Source organism: Sciurus vulgaris, assembly GCF_902686455.1.
Source record: "Sciurus vulgaris genome assembly, chromosome: 17".
NCBI lineage: Eukaryota > Metazoa > Chordata > Mammalia > Rodentia > Sciuridae > Sciurus > Sciurus vulgaris.
Window position 1 is genome coordinate 57,657,759 of NC_136478.1, and position 15,237 is coordinate 57,672,995.

At 41.6% G+C, this 15,237-nt stretch overlaps 1 protein-coding gene across 3 annotated transcripts in view; it reads right to left on the reverse strand.

Annotated features, from left to right (window-relative positions):
• The window catches only part of LOC306648754 (sulfotransferase 2A1-like), a 56,206-nt gene that overhangs the window by 18,103 nt on the left and 22,866 nt on the right, over positions 1–15,237 (reverse strand). For all 3 annotated transcript variants that reach the window (XM_079119059.1, XM_079119057.1, XM_079119056.1), the window contains exon 2: positions 3,005–3,112. In XM_079119059.1, coding sequence (XP_078975185.1) covers positions 3,005–3,112 — 108 coding nt within the window. The remainder of the gene's footprint in view (positions 1–3,004; positions 3,113–15,237) is intronic.

Here is a 15,237-nt window from a genome sequence, read left to right on the forward strand (position 1 = left end):
TCCTTTCTCCTGGGCAGTCAGCGCGCGTCAGGGCTCACGCCGGGCAGGCTCCGCCCCTCGCGCTCGTCGCCACCGTGAGGCTGATTGATTTGAATTTGGAGCCTCGTTACTCCGACTCTTGTTTCTTAGGAAGCTTTGATGTCGTCCAAAAATAATAACCTGATACAAGAACATCTTTGGGATTTCTCATGAGATATAGCACCTTAAATTAAGAAAAAATGAGAGAATGGAAAATCAGTCTCAATCAGTCATTTCTCACCTTGATCTTGATCTTTCCCCAGGCAGTTTTACTGAATCTCTATTTAAATTCAGTGGGTTCCTTTAACAAATTAGTTATAGTATTCCTTAATAAAATATACATTATAAACTTCATATTTCATATTCCTTGATAGGAATAGAAGAGGTATAACTTTTTTCTTATTTCTGGGTTATTAGTCTACTGAATAGAGGAAGCTGCTGGAAAGTTTTAAATGGTAATTTGTGAATTATTTTTGTGTTCTCCCATAACGATCACTAACAGCAGAATGGATTAAGAAATTATGGAACACTGAGATTCATAACAATATATGGCCATTCACACACAAAAGAACTTTTAGAATTGCACAGACATTAATTTCATAAAGCGTGACGGCATTTATACAAATTCAAGAATAAGCAAAGTAATCTGTAACTGTATTCCAGTGTGTGTTTCCCTCAGTTTGTGGGCACCGATTGGTATAGAAGGGGCCTGGGAATCTTTCTGGACTGTAGAAATGTCTAGTCTGATCTGGAGTATAGTTGCTTAACTGTGTACATATGTATATATTAAGAGGGCAGTGATTAACGAAAACACACACAAACACACACATCACACACCACTGGTGGTGGAACATCAGAATTTGACGTGTTTGCATCAACTGTCTTGGTGTTATTCTTGCAGGTCTAATGTCTTCTTAGGCCTCAGTTTAATGAGGCAGAGGTTAAGGAAACCCAACAGGAGACATGGAATTGTGTGTATTGGAGCAGCCTCACTGTGAGGCACTTTCCAAGACAGGAGTTCAATAATCTAGGATTCTTGGTGATGTTTAAAGAAACATATGAAAAAATTCAGAAGTCAACAAACACTTTTAGAAATCATGTTTCTACAAATAACCTGTGACACCTTAGATCTTGGATATCCATGGTTCGTGCTGATTAATCCTCAGCCAAGGGGAGGCTGAAGTGGCTGCTGATCACAAAGCACATTGACATGCCGTGGGCTGTGGTGGTTAGAATAGAGAGCCAGGCTCACGAGCAGTCCCAGGATTCATGCATTTATCGATGTGTGCATACTCTGCACTCCATGTGGGCAATTCTGACTCGGGGACTTCCACCTGCCTGGCAGGAGGCTTTTATTGAATTAATATTGGCTAACATCTTCAAGAGCAGGAAAGGGGGGATACTCTAGTGTAGATGCAGTTATAAATTCTGGTTGCACAGGAAGTGGTGGTTTTCTAAGATGTGGTTTTCTAAGATTCTAGTTGTAGCCAGTCCTGTTATCCCTGAATTCAGGCTAGCTAATGTGTGCAATGGTCCACATCCTTGCTCTCAAGTGTGGTTGAGTTGTGGCCTCATCAGCCTCACCTAGTGTCTGAGAACCTCAGGTCTCTCCCAACCTACCCCATGAGCAGACAGCCTGGCAAGATCTACAGGTTTTATCTAGGCCCATGAAGGACAAAAAGCATTGATGAAACGTTAGACACTGACCTTGGCCTTGGAAGTGAGGAAAGATTTGGGGAAGAGATGAATGGGGAGGTGAGAGGTCAGGAGTCGTGGGCCTTCACTGTCATTTAAACGTTTGACACCCTGACATGACTCTAAACAAGGTGAGCATTCCCAGATGTGCACAGACCAAATCCATTTGGTATCCCCTTTGGAGTGAATCAGGCAGAGAATTTCAATCAACCAGTGGGTTCCTAGATAGAAAGGAAAAGTGATGTTCATTCATTTCAACCTGACTTGTGAACACAAAAAGTCATGATAAAATCCATAACATAAACATAATCATGTACCCATTCACTCAAAGCATGCAATCAGGTTATGCTAAGCAGTGTTAATCATGTTCCTCTTTTTTGTCAGCCAATGTTCAGAACCTGTTCATCTTTAACAACTGGAACTCTCTGCTTTTTAACAGCATTTCCCTACTTATGTCCATGTTTCAGTCCCTGGATCTACCATGGTGCTTTCTGTTTCTATGAACTTATCTACACTAGGTATTTGCACCAATGGAATCATATATTTGTCCTTTTGTGCCCAACATATCATTTAGCACAATGCCCTCATGATTGATCTATGTTGTAGAAGGTGTCTGAATATTTTTCCTTGTTAAGGCCGACTTTTATTCCACTGTGTTAATATGCCACATTTGTTTTGTGCATTCACCTGTCAATGCATTTGAGGCTGCTTCCACCTCTTGGCTCTTTGCTGAGATCCTTGTATGATGTTCCCACTCTTCTTGACTTTCCAACACATCACCCCTTGTGATTCCATGGCCTCAACTGTCACTCAGTTTGCACTGCTCCTGCCCCCAGTTCCACTACCTTGGTTTTAGAATGCATGCCCCTCAGTACCTTGCAATTTCCCTGCTCAGTTTTGATTCCCGGCCTTTTCCCATGCTGATTCTCCTATTCTAAAATAGGCTTCTTCTCCACATGATCTCCTATTCAGTCTTTTTATTTCTATTGAGCTGCTCTTTTGCCGTTAGTTTTTCACTGGTCCTCCTCACCACCCATTTCTCCCATGCCATCACACAAACACCTGAATCTGCTTAGGATTTACTCCTATACAGTCTTCCAATACCTAAGATGATCCCTGCTGAGCACTTGTTTCCCTCTCTGCAATTGTCTGAATGGAAGTGGCTGGGCACTGCCCCTTCCTCCCAAAGCAGGGCTCCCTGGCATGTAGAGCACATTCCATCCATCTGCTGAGTGCACAAGCAACGTAGCTCTCACCTTTCTCATAGGTGTTTCCTGTCCTGATTCCTTACCTGACTTTGGGTAAGACACCATTACTGTATCTTCATCCTTTATCACAAACTTAGTACATGCTTCTATCATAACTTCAATGCTGTAACCAGCAAAAGGAAAAGGTAACCCTTCACACTGCAGGACCTCATGTGTCATGATGATGAATTTTCTGGTCGTGGGTTCAGCTGTAGTCGCCATTGGAAGTTGTGGGAAATTTTGGGAGACTAGCTTTTAAAGGAAATTTCAAAGAATCATTAACTTGTTCTTGTCGTCAATTTACCTGGTTGTTAAAAGCAAATTTTGACTGATGACCCAAAGTTTCATGATATTCAGCAATTTTGGACTCATTCAGTGACCATGAGCATGATGATCTGGGCGTGAGTTCATGGGCAGGACCCCACAGCAAGTGCTGCCATATACGGCAGTGAGCAATACCTGGGACCTGAAGAAAGCCATTCTTTTCCATTTATTTGCATTACGAAGAGTTTTCAGTATAGAATTTCTACATGAAACTGAGGGATACAGTGTAGTAATAATAGCCTGGAAGGATGTTGAGGAACATGCACTGATGACTCTTTGATTCTAAAGGACAAGGACCTGCTTTAGAGTCATTAGATATGGGGGTGGACTGTCACTGGATCTGGGGTCCAGTCCTTCTTTACCTTGTGATTGACACATGAGACTGGGTTTCATTCTTCCAGGATTTAAGGACTGAGATAATTGAATTTTCCTATCTACCACATCAGCGATCAATGAAAGCCCTGTCACATACTTGCACTAGAACTTTCAGTTCCCAATGATCCCAGGGGTCAAACTTCACATGTGTAGGCAACATCTAGGAATTAAGAAGTCCATAAACAGTGGTCTCCTGCTGCCAGGAATGCTGCAGGACACACCTGCATTTTTATCAATTCCCCATGGACTTCTGTCACCTCCAGTGAGAACCATCTGATGAATGATGTCAACCCATGTTGAAGGCAATGGAGTTTTATGTAGAATGTTTGGTCATCAGGAGCAGAAGCCCTTTCCACTCTTCCTGCTGATTCCTGGGCGTATTACTAGACTGAGCACTTGTGTATTCAACTGGGAGCTGTTGATGCTGAATCTAAATCTGATGTGGCCTCTGTGTGCATTCTGGGGAGAATGACCAACAATTGGGGCAAGACTATGATGCTGGCTGAAATAAAGAGTAGCATTTAATCCCCCGATATGATGTATGACAGTTTTCATTTGCAGCCTTTAAAATTCTATCCTTATTTTGTATGGCAGGCATTTTCATTATAATGTGCCTTGGTTTGGTCTGTGGTAATTTTGTACATTTGGTGTCCTATAAACCTCTTGGATTTGATTTTCCATTTCATTCTTCAGATTTGGGAAATTTTCTTACATATTTCATTGAAAAGACTGTGCATTCCTTTGGTTTTTGTCTCTGCACCTTCCTCTACCCTGATAATTCTTAAATTTGGTCTTTCCATGTTATCCTATAGGTTTTGGACGTTCGTTTCATGGTTCCTTACCATCTTCACTGTGTGGTCAACTTTATTTTCAAGATTATATATTTTGTCTTTATTGTCTAGGTTCTGTCTTCCAAGTGATCTAGTCTGTTGGTTAAATTTTCTATTGAGTTTTTAATTTGGTTTATTGTTTCTTCATTTCAAGGATTTCTGATTTTCTTTCAGAATCTCTATCCCTTGTTTGACATAATATTTGCTTCCTGCATTTGCTGTTGTATATCATCATTTTCTTTGCAGATCATTTTAGTCATGTACTTTCTGAACTCCTCTGATATTTCCTCTACCGTGCTGTCAATGAGAACTTTATTGTAGTGCCTTGGTTTGTTTGGGGTGCTTTCTTCCCTTTTTTTTTTCATTATGTGCTTGTGTCTTCCCCTCTAGCAGTGCAGATTTGAAGTATTACATTTTAAACCCTATAGATTTACAGTGTCCCTGCCGATTTCCAATATCTCAACGTTAAGGGGGAGATCAATATGAAGGGCACCTAATGTGAAAAATATGCAGCTTTAAATCAATTAGTCCCCATTAAGATGTTTACAGTTTTATTGCAATAAACAGAAATGAGGTGCTCAATTATTACCTACCATGTAAACAGTAGGTTTGCAATAGTGTGTACAGTTTCTAATGGTGGATGAAGAGAGAAGGGGGTTGTAGGATGTGATGTTTATGAAGTAGTAGGTGAGAACATAGAGGTATTAGATCATAGGAAGAGTGAAAGAGGAATCAGTATGAGTTGGTTGTTAGCAGGAGAGAAAAGAGAAAGGGACTCTCAGTTGTACCACCTTGTGGGGACTCAGAAGTGAACTTTCAGATCGTGGCTGGTGTCCCTAGATGGAAGCACCATGGTCTTTGTTGGCAGCGGCAGCGTCAAACCTGTAGGTGCTTTGGTGTTGGGCTTTCAGGCCCTGGCCGGTGACCCAGGATGAAGATGCCCCAACTAAAGACCCAGAGGTGAACCACGAGGGCAGTGGAGGTGACCTAGGATGGAGGCAAAGGTTCAGAAATAGGGCTGCGAAGCTGGGCCCTCGGGCATCCTAGGGGAACCTGTTTGGATAGCAAGTCTGTGACACATGTTGTTTCCTCAGGCAGTTGCCTCCAGGCCCTGTCTGTTTGTTTTCCTAAGGTGGAGGCTACGATGTGGAGGGGGCTATGGAGGCCACTGCAGCGTTCCAAGATGGAGGCTGGCCTGGGGAGCCAGGAGGACCTGTGTGGACAGGTGCTCTCCTCTGGGAAGAAGCCAGGTATGGCCATGGGTCAATTTTTCTCTCTACAAAAGGGAAGATATATTTGCCAGTTCCCATTGAGAACTTCTGCAATGCCTCTTTCAAACCAAGGAGAATATGTGAGCTTTATCATCAGGTAGACTAACTTTCCAGTCCTGGATTTTCCTTTGTTTTGTGGGCATGTTAGCTAAATGACTCCGTCTGTATCTGTGACAGGGGTTGTTTAATACTGTGTTTCACAGATGCACAGCTCAGAAAGATTTTTGTTACACTTTTGGGTATTGACGTGTGATCCTACATGATCTAGGCAAGAGCTTGACCATGGAGTGAGTCCCGAGCACATAGTATTCCATATTTTGGGAGACAGTCAAAGTATCTCTAGAGCTGCGTAGCAAACCACTCCCATTCCAAGCAGGCAGCCTTCCTGCCATTCCTGAAACTGTCCAAGCACAATTTGATTTCAGGTCATTGATGTTTGGCAGTGTCTGCCAAAATATTCCTGAAGGATGGCAGGTAGTTCTCTCTTCCTCCTCCAATCCTCACATTTTAGCAAATCCACTTCAGCAGTCAGAGGTCCCTTTGTCATCACTGTCTAATATGGTGACTCAGACAATTCCATCCCCTCTACGAGGACTTGATATTCCACAGTAAGCGTCTCTGCCTGACTTGATGCTCTACATTGGTGGCCTTACCTTCATTTACAGACTTATCTGTGAATGTGTGGTTTCCTTATCATTGTCCTCAACCACACTGCATATTCTGAGATGTGGGGTCTTTGCTTTAACATTTCACTGCAGGAAGATAAAACATTCCCTTAAAATGAGTACATGATTAACCACCTTTTGTTGAATGAACTGACCTGGGTTTCTTCATAGATTTGGTGTGAGGAATGTGTGATTTGTTGTGGAGAGAGCTTCAGGCCCAAACGGGACAGCTGCTGAGCTGTTAAGAATTCCTATTGTTGCCCATGAGTCTAGTGCCTATGCCATGCTTTTAAATCATTGTAAGTAAGTTTTGATGTTCATGCCTGCCAGAGAGCAGAGAAGAATATTTCCAGACTCGTTTCTATTGGTAACCTTTCACCAGTTAGTGCTTCCAATTTGTACTTGTGGGTGTGAAGGCTGAAGAGCAAAGTTTAGGCTTTGCTGGGAACTATGCCTGAAATATCCAGTTAATCATCTCTGGTACGTGGATAATACTGGGAAAGCTTTGGTTGTTGGCTGCTTGCATAACTGTTACCAATGTCTTTATGTTTCCTGGGGTGGAATGATTTAGACACTAGTCATGGAAAAACATAAACCAAATACATGTGTTATGTTTAGACATGGGTAGTTTGATAGAAAACCTTGTTACTATTTGAAAAAAAGAGAAATTGATTGTTATTTCTGTCAATGAGTAAAATTATTATCATATGCAATGATTAATTTTACACATGCTGTCTCTGTTGTCAGTCTCTCTGGATTCACGTGGTGCCTTTTACATTTACTGTGTGTTCTACATTGCTTTCTGATCCCCTTTCCTTTTATAAAAATGCAGGTAACAATAGCACTTTACTCATGAATTTGCTGGACTGCACATGATATTATGTGGCAAACAAATAAAACAATATCTAGCACACAGTGTGTGCTGAGGAGTTTTGTTTAGTCACTGTTGCTTCTTTTGTTTCTAGTACTCCAATTTTTAAGAATAAAATGGCTGTTTTAAAATGATGATTCTACCGTAAAACAATACCCCCAAGCTCCATACAGTTTAAAGGGTATTCAATGAATTTTGCGTTCCAAAAAGTATGCCCTAAGGAGTTAAGTTAACTTTCTAAGTTCTCACTGTTGGTAAAGCATGAGGTGGGGATTCAAATTTCACATCATCTGCTTGTGGCATGATCTAAGTCACCATGCCATTTTACCTGTGTGGACAGAATTTACTGCGTTCATTAACTAACACACTGCAAATTCATGGGCCTTGGTTCCATCGAGGTAGAACTGTGTTTTATGTATGGAGAGTGAGCAGTGCTGATGCCCAGTGGATTCCTCTGGAATAGCAGGTGAGAACAACTACTGAGTTGTTGATTGTGCACACTTTTGTGTGAGTCCCTTATATTCAGTGGAAAGTTCATTGGTTGTAAAACTGTTGGCACACATATTGTTGATACACATACTTGTATAAGTAGTTTTATAGCATTTCCCTGACACTTTACTGCCACTGAGTAATGGTGATTTGTCATCTCCCACTAGTGTGATAAAATTATCTGGTAGCATATGTCTGTTATCTGATGAATGGACAAAAAGAATGTGGCAGATATAAGTAATTTCATCTGTTCAGTGTGAAATACATGCGATCCTACTGTTTATGCAGCATGGATGGACCTACAGGACCTTATAAGTGACATTTGTCAGCTAACGAAAAACCAATACTACACCTGCAAGGACCATAGAAAAATGAACATCAGAACATCAGAATAGTGCTTCGCAGAGACCAGGGGTGGTAGGGAGGAGTGAAGGAGGGAGCTTGGTCAATGGCACAGGTTCACAGGTTGGAGGAACATGTCCTGGTGTTCTGTGGCACGCTGTGATTGACAATGATGCCTCATGTACTTTGGGTTAGTTAGAAGTTAGAAGTAAGATTTTAACAAGTTCGCCCTTTGTGGAAGCTTGAAGTCATCAGGGTGCTTCAAGCCACAGTTCACATGGACACTAATTGGCATCGCCTACTCAGAGTGAATGTTTCCACCTACTGGTTTGCCCTATAGATGTGTCAGCTTAAGACACTTCTAGTTTCATGAATGTTCTATTGATTACAAATAGTGGATCCTTCCCTGGAACCTGCAATCATTCTGCGTCTGATCTTCTTTGCCAGTCTTCTGTATTTGACCATTTTCTGAAATGGCCTTTGTGTTTTCAAGATTATTCATCTTTCCTTCCCCCATTATGTTTATAATGCTCCTTGAATTTGGTGATTGTGAAGTTGATGGCGCTCCTTTGAATTTCATCTTCATTTCTGATGATTTTCATTGTAGTTTTTTTGTTTCTCACTTGAGTTCTATAGGTTTCTGAATAATATTCTTTTGTGAAAAGGTCAGAGTTTGAGAAAATTGGGATAATGTTTTGATGCTTCTCTCAACCTTGAGGTGCAAATGATTCAGTTTGGGGATATGTAATTCCAGAGAGGGAGAAAAGGGAAAGAGGAGAGAGAGAGAGAGAGAGAGAGAGAGAGAGAGAGAGAGAGAGAGAGAGAGAGAGAGAGAGAGAGAGAGAATAATACTTGAATTCATGGATCAATCTTTGTTTTATAGGCAGGTCAGAGTACTGACCTGTCCATCTTACGAAGAAAAACATTTTACTGCGTGTTTAATCTCAGCTAAAATCTACCATGGGAGACGTTGCAGGCAAATTGCGTCAAACAAGGCTTTCTGCATGATGCCATCTCTTAGTTTTTCATATTGGGAGCCTGCATACCATCAGCAATTGAAAGAGGAGCCTGAATTAGCAGAGAACGCCACCCCGAGAACCTGTGCTCACATCCTGAGCAACACAGGTAGAAGAGAAATACAAGGACACAAGGGCCAGTAATAATTAAGAACATTAGAAAACTCTTAGAGAAGGAACGTCATCTCTAGTTGACATCAGAAATGTCACAATGGAATCCATTTGCTTCCCACTGAAAAAGGGCAAGATTTTGAGGCCAAGCTGATGGGGAAGGAGAGAGGTTAATTTGGACAGCTTGCAAGCCCAAGAAGATAGTAGGCTCTCACCAGGAAAGCCATGGTAGGGACCCTGTATCCTAAAGGACCACAGGGGGAGCAAAGAAGGGGCAGGTAGGGAAGTGGGCAGGAATGAGCTGCTGACTGGAGACTTTAGGAGCCACTCCTGAGGCCTGGAAGGGACAGAGTGTTGGTTAACTTTATGTTGCTGTATGCAGGCTTCGTGGGAGGAGGCAGCTTAGGTCAGCTGAGGTCAAATCAACCTGTATTTGAGGTCCAGCTGAGCCACTTGAGAAATGATGAGTATGTTTACCTGCAGAGTTGAGCAAAAACCTGGCCCAAAGTTTTAGACTAACAGAGAGGAGACGTACAAGAAGAGGGCAGAGAGGGCATGCTTCTCGTTTCTGTTTTCAGTGACCCATTGGACATCTGCAGTAGCAAGTGAAGAGTTAGGATGTTTCCAAATGATCTACAAATGCTTTAAAGATTCCTAAGCAACTGAGCCAGGGGTGGTGGCACATGCCTGTAATCCCATGGGCTCGGGCTGAGGAAGGAGGATTGCTTGTTTAAAGCCAGTCTCTATAAAAGTGACATGTTAAGCCACTCACTGAGACCTTGTCCCTAATGAAATACAAAATAGAGCTCCCTTTGTGGTTTAATGGTCAAGGGCCCTGAGTTCAATCCCTGTTACCCACCTCACCAAAAAAGAATCCTAAGCAACTCTTATCATCATACCCTCATGGAAGAGGTGTTTTATACAGCAAGTTAGTAGGAGACTAATGCTATGTTGTTCAGCTGCTTAACCTCCAAAATTAATGAATTCCACAGTCATTTCAAAGTAAGCAGAAGTGAAGGAGTTGATTTGGCTTTTACGTTCAATTCAAGATGAAGGAAGTCAACACTTTCTATTAATTATCTCATTCTTGGTGCTTCAAAGAATGACATCCTATATACTCAGTAAATGTTGTGGAGAGGATTAATAAAGATTGAATAAAATATGAGCATCATACCCTTTTTTACTGATAAGAATTTAGGAAACCCCAGAGGCTTTACCATTGAGAATATTGGGGTGAAATGGAAACTAATGATATGGACAAAAAGCCTTCACTTAAGTGATTGTTATATTACCTATCATTTAAATTATGTTTTATATAATAGTACAATTAATAAATATATGTAAAATATCTATGGTAATATGTTATATTTATGTAAACTCTATACTCATATGAATATAAAGTAGAATGCCTAACATGTCGTTGCTATCTTATAAAAACTCATTCTTACTCTTATTTTCATTGTTATCTTAATTATCAGACAATGTTTATTGATTTCTTCTGCTAGACTCTGCTCTCTCACTGAGTGACATCCCCAGCCCAGTCTTCTGTTTTATCCCTCTGTGCTCCATGTGCACTGTGTGCAGGAATCCTGAACTCTTGAGTATGTTTTGAAGCATTTGGTAGATTTATTCCATGGTTCACCATTCCAGATACATGAGAACTGGAGGAATTTTGGAAAAACAGGTTCTCACATCACTTGCAGTAGACGTTTTCAATAGGCCTGAATCCAAATGTGTTCATGTGATTCATCTTTCCTCAGAGGAAGGAGGCCTGACAATGTCTCCTAGCAAATGACCTCCTCTCTACCTTCTTCAATTAGCTCTTTCTTTGGGTATCTCTTTCTTTAGGGCAGTTCTCCATGGTCAGTCAGCAGTGGAGTAGCCCAGACACCACCATCTCTAAAACCACCCTCCTCTCCAACACTAAATCTACATTCCCCAGGTACCTGCAGCAAATACCAGTTTCAATCAAACATTTTTTTTTTTCTGTAAGGGAACACTAGCAGCCTCAGGGCCATAAATGATTAAAGTTGATATGTTCAAACACCTTCACTCTTACTGTCTGGGTGGTAAAGACCAGAGTGCCCTCTAAGTAATCTCATGCAATCTCAAACCAGAGCATTTACCTTTCCTTGCCATTGAGAAGTGCTGACTACTTAAAGATTCAGGCAGTGTTTCAGGATTAGACATCTTGTTTTGTTTCATGACCTGGAAGGAGCTATTCTTGAGGACTGAATCCAGTTCTTCTGGGTTTAGCTTCTTTCCCAGGAATTGACAGATCTTCTCTATGGTGCTTCTTGGGTCCTAAAGTGTGAACCAGAAAGAGTGAGGCTGTGAAAGGGAAAGACAGCAACATGGGAAGATTGGAATGGCAGTGTTAGGAGGGATGTGGGGGAGAAAGAGGAGAGGAAGGTGTATCCAAATGGGAAAAGACTGAGATGGATTCCAGAAGGAGGGAGAAAGCAAAAGGGGACAAGAAGAAGGACAGAAGATATGAATTAGGATTGTTTCCCATTGTGGTTGAGTTTAGGACACCCCAGAGGCAGGTGTCAGGATTTCTAAAGAGACTCCTGAGAGTGCAAGATAAGGCCAGGAGACAAAGCCCCAAAGACTCCTCCTTACCCCAGATGATGCTGTGTCCCATAACTGGCACTTGAGTAACACATAGGACTTTGGAATATCTTCCTCAACTCAAGCCCCATGATTATGAATGGATATCCTGGGAGATCCCACCAGGGACATATATATTTGTAAGGAAAAAGAATTTACTTTGGCTCCTACACCTTCCCTTTAGGATAACGGTGCTTCATTATTAGTTGTTTCCCCTGAGCACCCGTTACTATAGAACAATAAGAAACAACTGTGGCAGTAATTTAAAAAGTGTTGTGTGATTTAGTGAGAATTATAGGGAAGGGTGGGAGCTTGCTGCTGAGGTAGGTGAACGTAGCATCCAGGGCTCCTTGGTGAGAACTGACTTCATGCTGAGAACACAGGAGAACATGAAGTAGCTGCAGGAAGGAGACCAGAGGCCTTTCACCAGGGGAAGCAGACATCTTCATATGGCATCTGCTCCGTCCCCCAAGACATCACTAACAGGCCACGTGTTTTCTAAGGTCTGTTCACTGTTTTGGGTTTTGTATAATGTTTAATAATTCTGAATAATATTGCCAAAAATTTTAAAGATTTCAGTTACATCTGGACCTAGTAAACTCACACAGAGAACTGTGCAGCTTTGTGCAGGTCAGTGTGGCATGGTTGTGCACCAACAGAAAAATCAACTTAGAATCAGTACATATTCAGTGTGCTATATCCAATCAGTGTAAGTGTCCTATCTACACACTCAGATATTTACTTGGGAAGTTTGAACAGACGCTCCATTTGCAATGTGGAAAGGCACAATGACTGTCATCCACAGTCACCATCCTGTGCTCAGATAGGTAGAGGTCTTCTGGTTGCCCAGCACTACCTGGACCCTCCCCAGTGCTCAGCACCATCTGCAGACCTTTCCTGTCACTCCAGCCCCTGACCTCTCAGAGGAGTCACACAGAGTGACTTCTCATCTTCTCATCACCTTGTCAATCAAGTGGAGTAGGCAGAGAGAGGGACACATTCTGGGATTAGTGCTTTCTGCCTGTCCATTGTGATGACTAGGTTCCTGTCAGCGTCCTGGATTCTGCACAGAGAAACCTTGACAGCCACAGGTGTGAGCATAAGCCCTGGCACCCTGCCCCAGTGTGTGGAAGGGCCCTTTGGTTGTTCCCAGATGGAAACCAGGATGAGGCATGGAGAAAGGGCTTGGAACATGGTGAGTGTTAAGCATAAGCAGGGTAAAGGAGACCCAGGGCTTATTAATTCCCAGTGTTCTCCGAGAGGCTGTGCTTTGACAGGAAATGTGCAGTGGAGACCCTGAGGATCAATAGGGAGCAAGGAAGTTGTGTAGTGACAGGCACTGACTATGAGAGGCTGCTCACCTTCTGCAGCTCTTCATAACTCAGCAGGAGGATGTTGTCCCTGTGTCTCATGGACATCCAGCCACGAATGTGCTCAAATCATGATCCATAGGGCACTGCAGGTCAGATACAGGGGTGCAGGTTATAAACTAGCAAAACCGGGGGGGCTGCCCCTGTCACTCATCACAACCTGACAGCTTGATTCAGGTATATTGATGAATGCTCCTAAAACTAGGTAATGAAACAGAGATGGGCACTATTCCTGAATTCATTCTATAAAACTACTATCATCGTGATACCCAAACCAAGGGCATATGAAGTCACAAAACAACAGATCACTATTCCTTATGAGCATAGACCCAGAAAACCTACTAAAATATTAGCAAATCCTATTAAACGGTAAGATTATATGTCATGATGCGTTGGTTTTATTCTAGGGATGTGAATTTGGTTCAACATGTGAAAATTTATGAAGGGTTTTTACCACATCTGAAGAATCTTCCTTTTTTTAAATTTAGTATCTTTATTTTATTTTTTTTTATTTTAATTGAAAATCATAAATTTACATAGGACAATGTTGTTTGATTCATTCTGTTATTTTTTCCCTTGCCCCCACCCCTCCAACGCCTCTTTTCCCTCTATACAGTCCCTCGTATCTCCATTCTTACCACCCACCTTATCCCTAACGCTAAACGTAACCCTATCCCTAATGCTAACCCCTCCTATCCCCACTTATATGTCCTCATCTGCTTATCAGCAAGATCATTCGTCCTTTAGTTTTTTGAGATTGGCTTATCTCACTTAGCATGATATCCTCCAATTTCATCCATTTGCCTGCAAATGCCATGATTTTATCATTCTTCATGGCGGAGTAATATTCCATTGTATATATATGCCACAGTTTCTTTATCCATTCATCAACTGAAGGGCATCTAGGTTGTTTCCACAATCTGGCTATAGTGAATTGATCAGCTATGAACATTGATGTGGCTGTATCTCTGTAGTATGCTGATTTTAAGTCCTTTGGGTATAGGCAAGGAGTGGGATAGCTGGGTCAAATGGTGGTTCCATTCCAAGCTTTCTGAGGAATCTCCATACTGCTTTCCAGAGTGGCTGCACTAATTTGCAGCCCCACCAGCAATGTATGAGTGTACCTTTTTCCCCACATCCTCACCAACACCTATTGTTGCTTGTGTTCTTGATAATTGCCATTCTAATTGGTGTGAGATGAAATCTTAGGGTAGTTTTGATTTGCATTTCTCTTATTACTAGAGATGTTGAACATTTTTTCATATGTGTTGATTGCTTGTAGATATTCTTCTGTGAAGTGTCTGTTCATTTCCTTAGCCCATTTGTTGATTGGATTGTTTGTATTCTTGGTGTATTTTTTTGAGATCTTTATAGATTCTGGAAATGAGTGCTCTATCTGAAGTATGAGTGGCAAAGATATTCTCCCACTCTGTAGGCTCTCTCTTCACATTACTGATAGTTTGCTGAGAGAAAGCCTTTTAGTTTGAATCTATCCCAGTGGTTGATTCTAGTTTTTATTTCTTCTGCTATGGGAGTCCTGTTAAGGAAGTCTGATCCTAAGCCAACAAGTTGAAGGTTTGAACCTACTTTTTCTTCTATACGATGCAGGGTCTCTGGTCTGATTCTGAGGTCCTTGATCCATTTTGCGTTTTTTTTTGTGCACGGTGAGTGATAGGGATTTAGTTTCATTCTGTTGCATATGGATTTCCAGTTTTCCCAGCACCATTTGTTGAAGAGGCTATCTTTTCTCCACTGCATATTTTTGGCACCTTTGTCTAGTATGAGAAAACTGCATTTATTTGGGTTTGTGTCCATGTCCTCTATTGTGTACCATTGATCTACCTGTCTATTTTGATACCAATACCATGCCATTTTTATTACTATTGCTTTGTAATAGAGTTGAAGATCTGGTATTGTGATACCCTGTACTTTGCTCTTTCTACTGAGGATTGCTTTAGCTATTCTGGGTTTCTTATTCTTCCAGATGAATTTCATAATTGCTT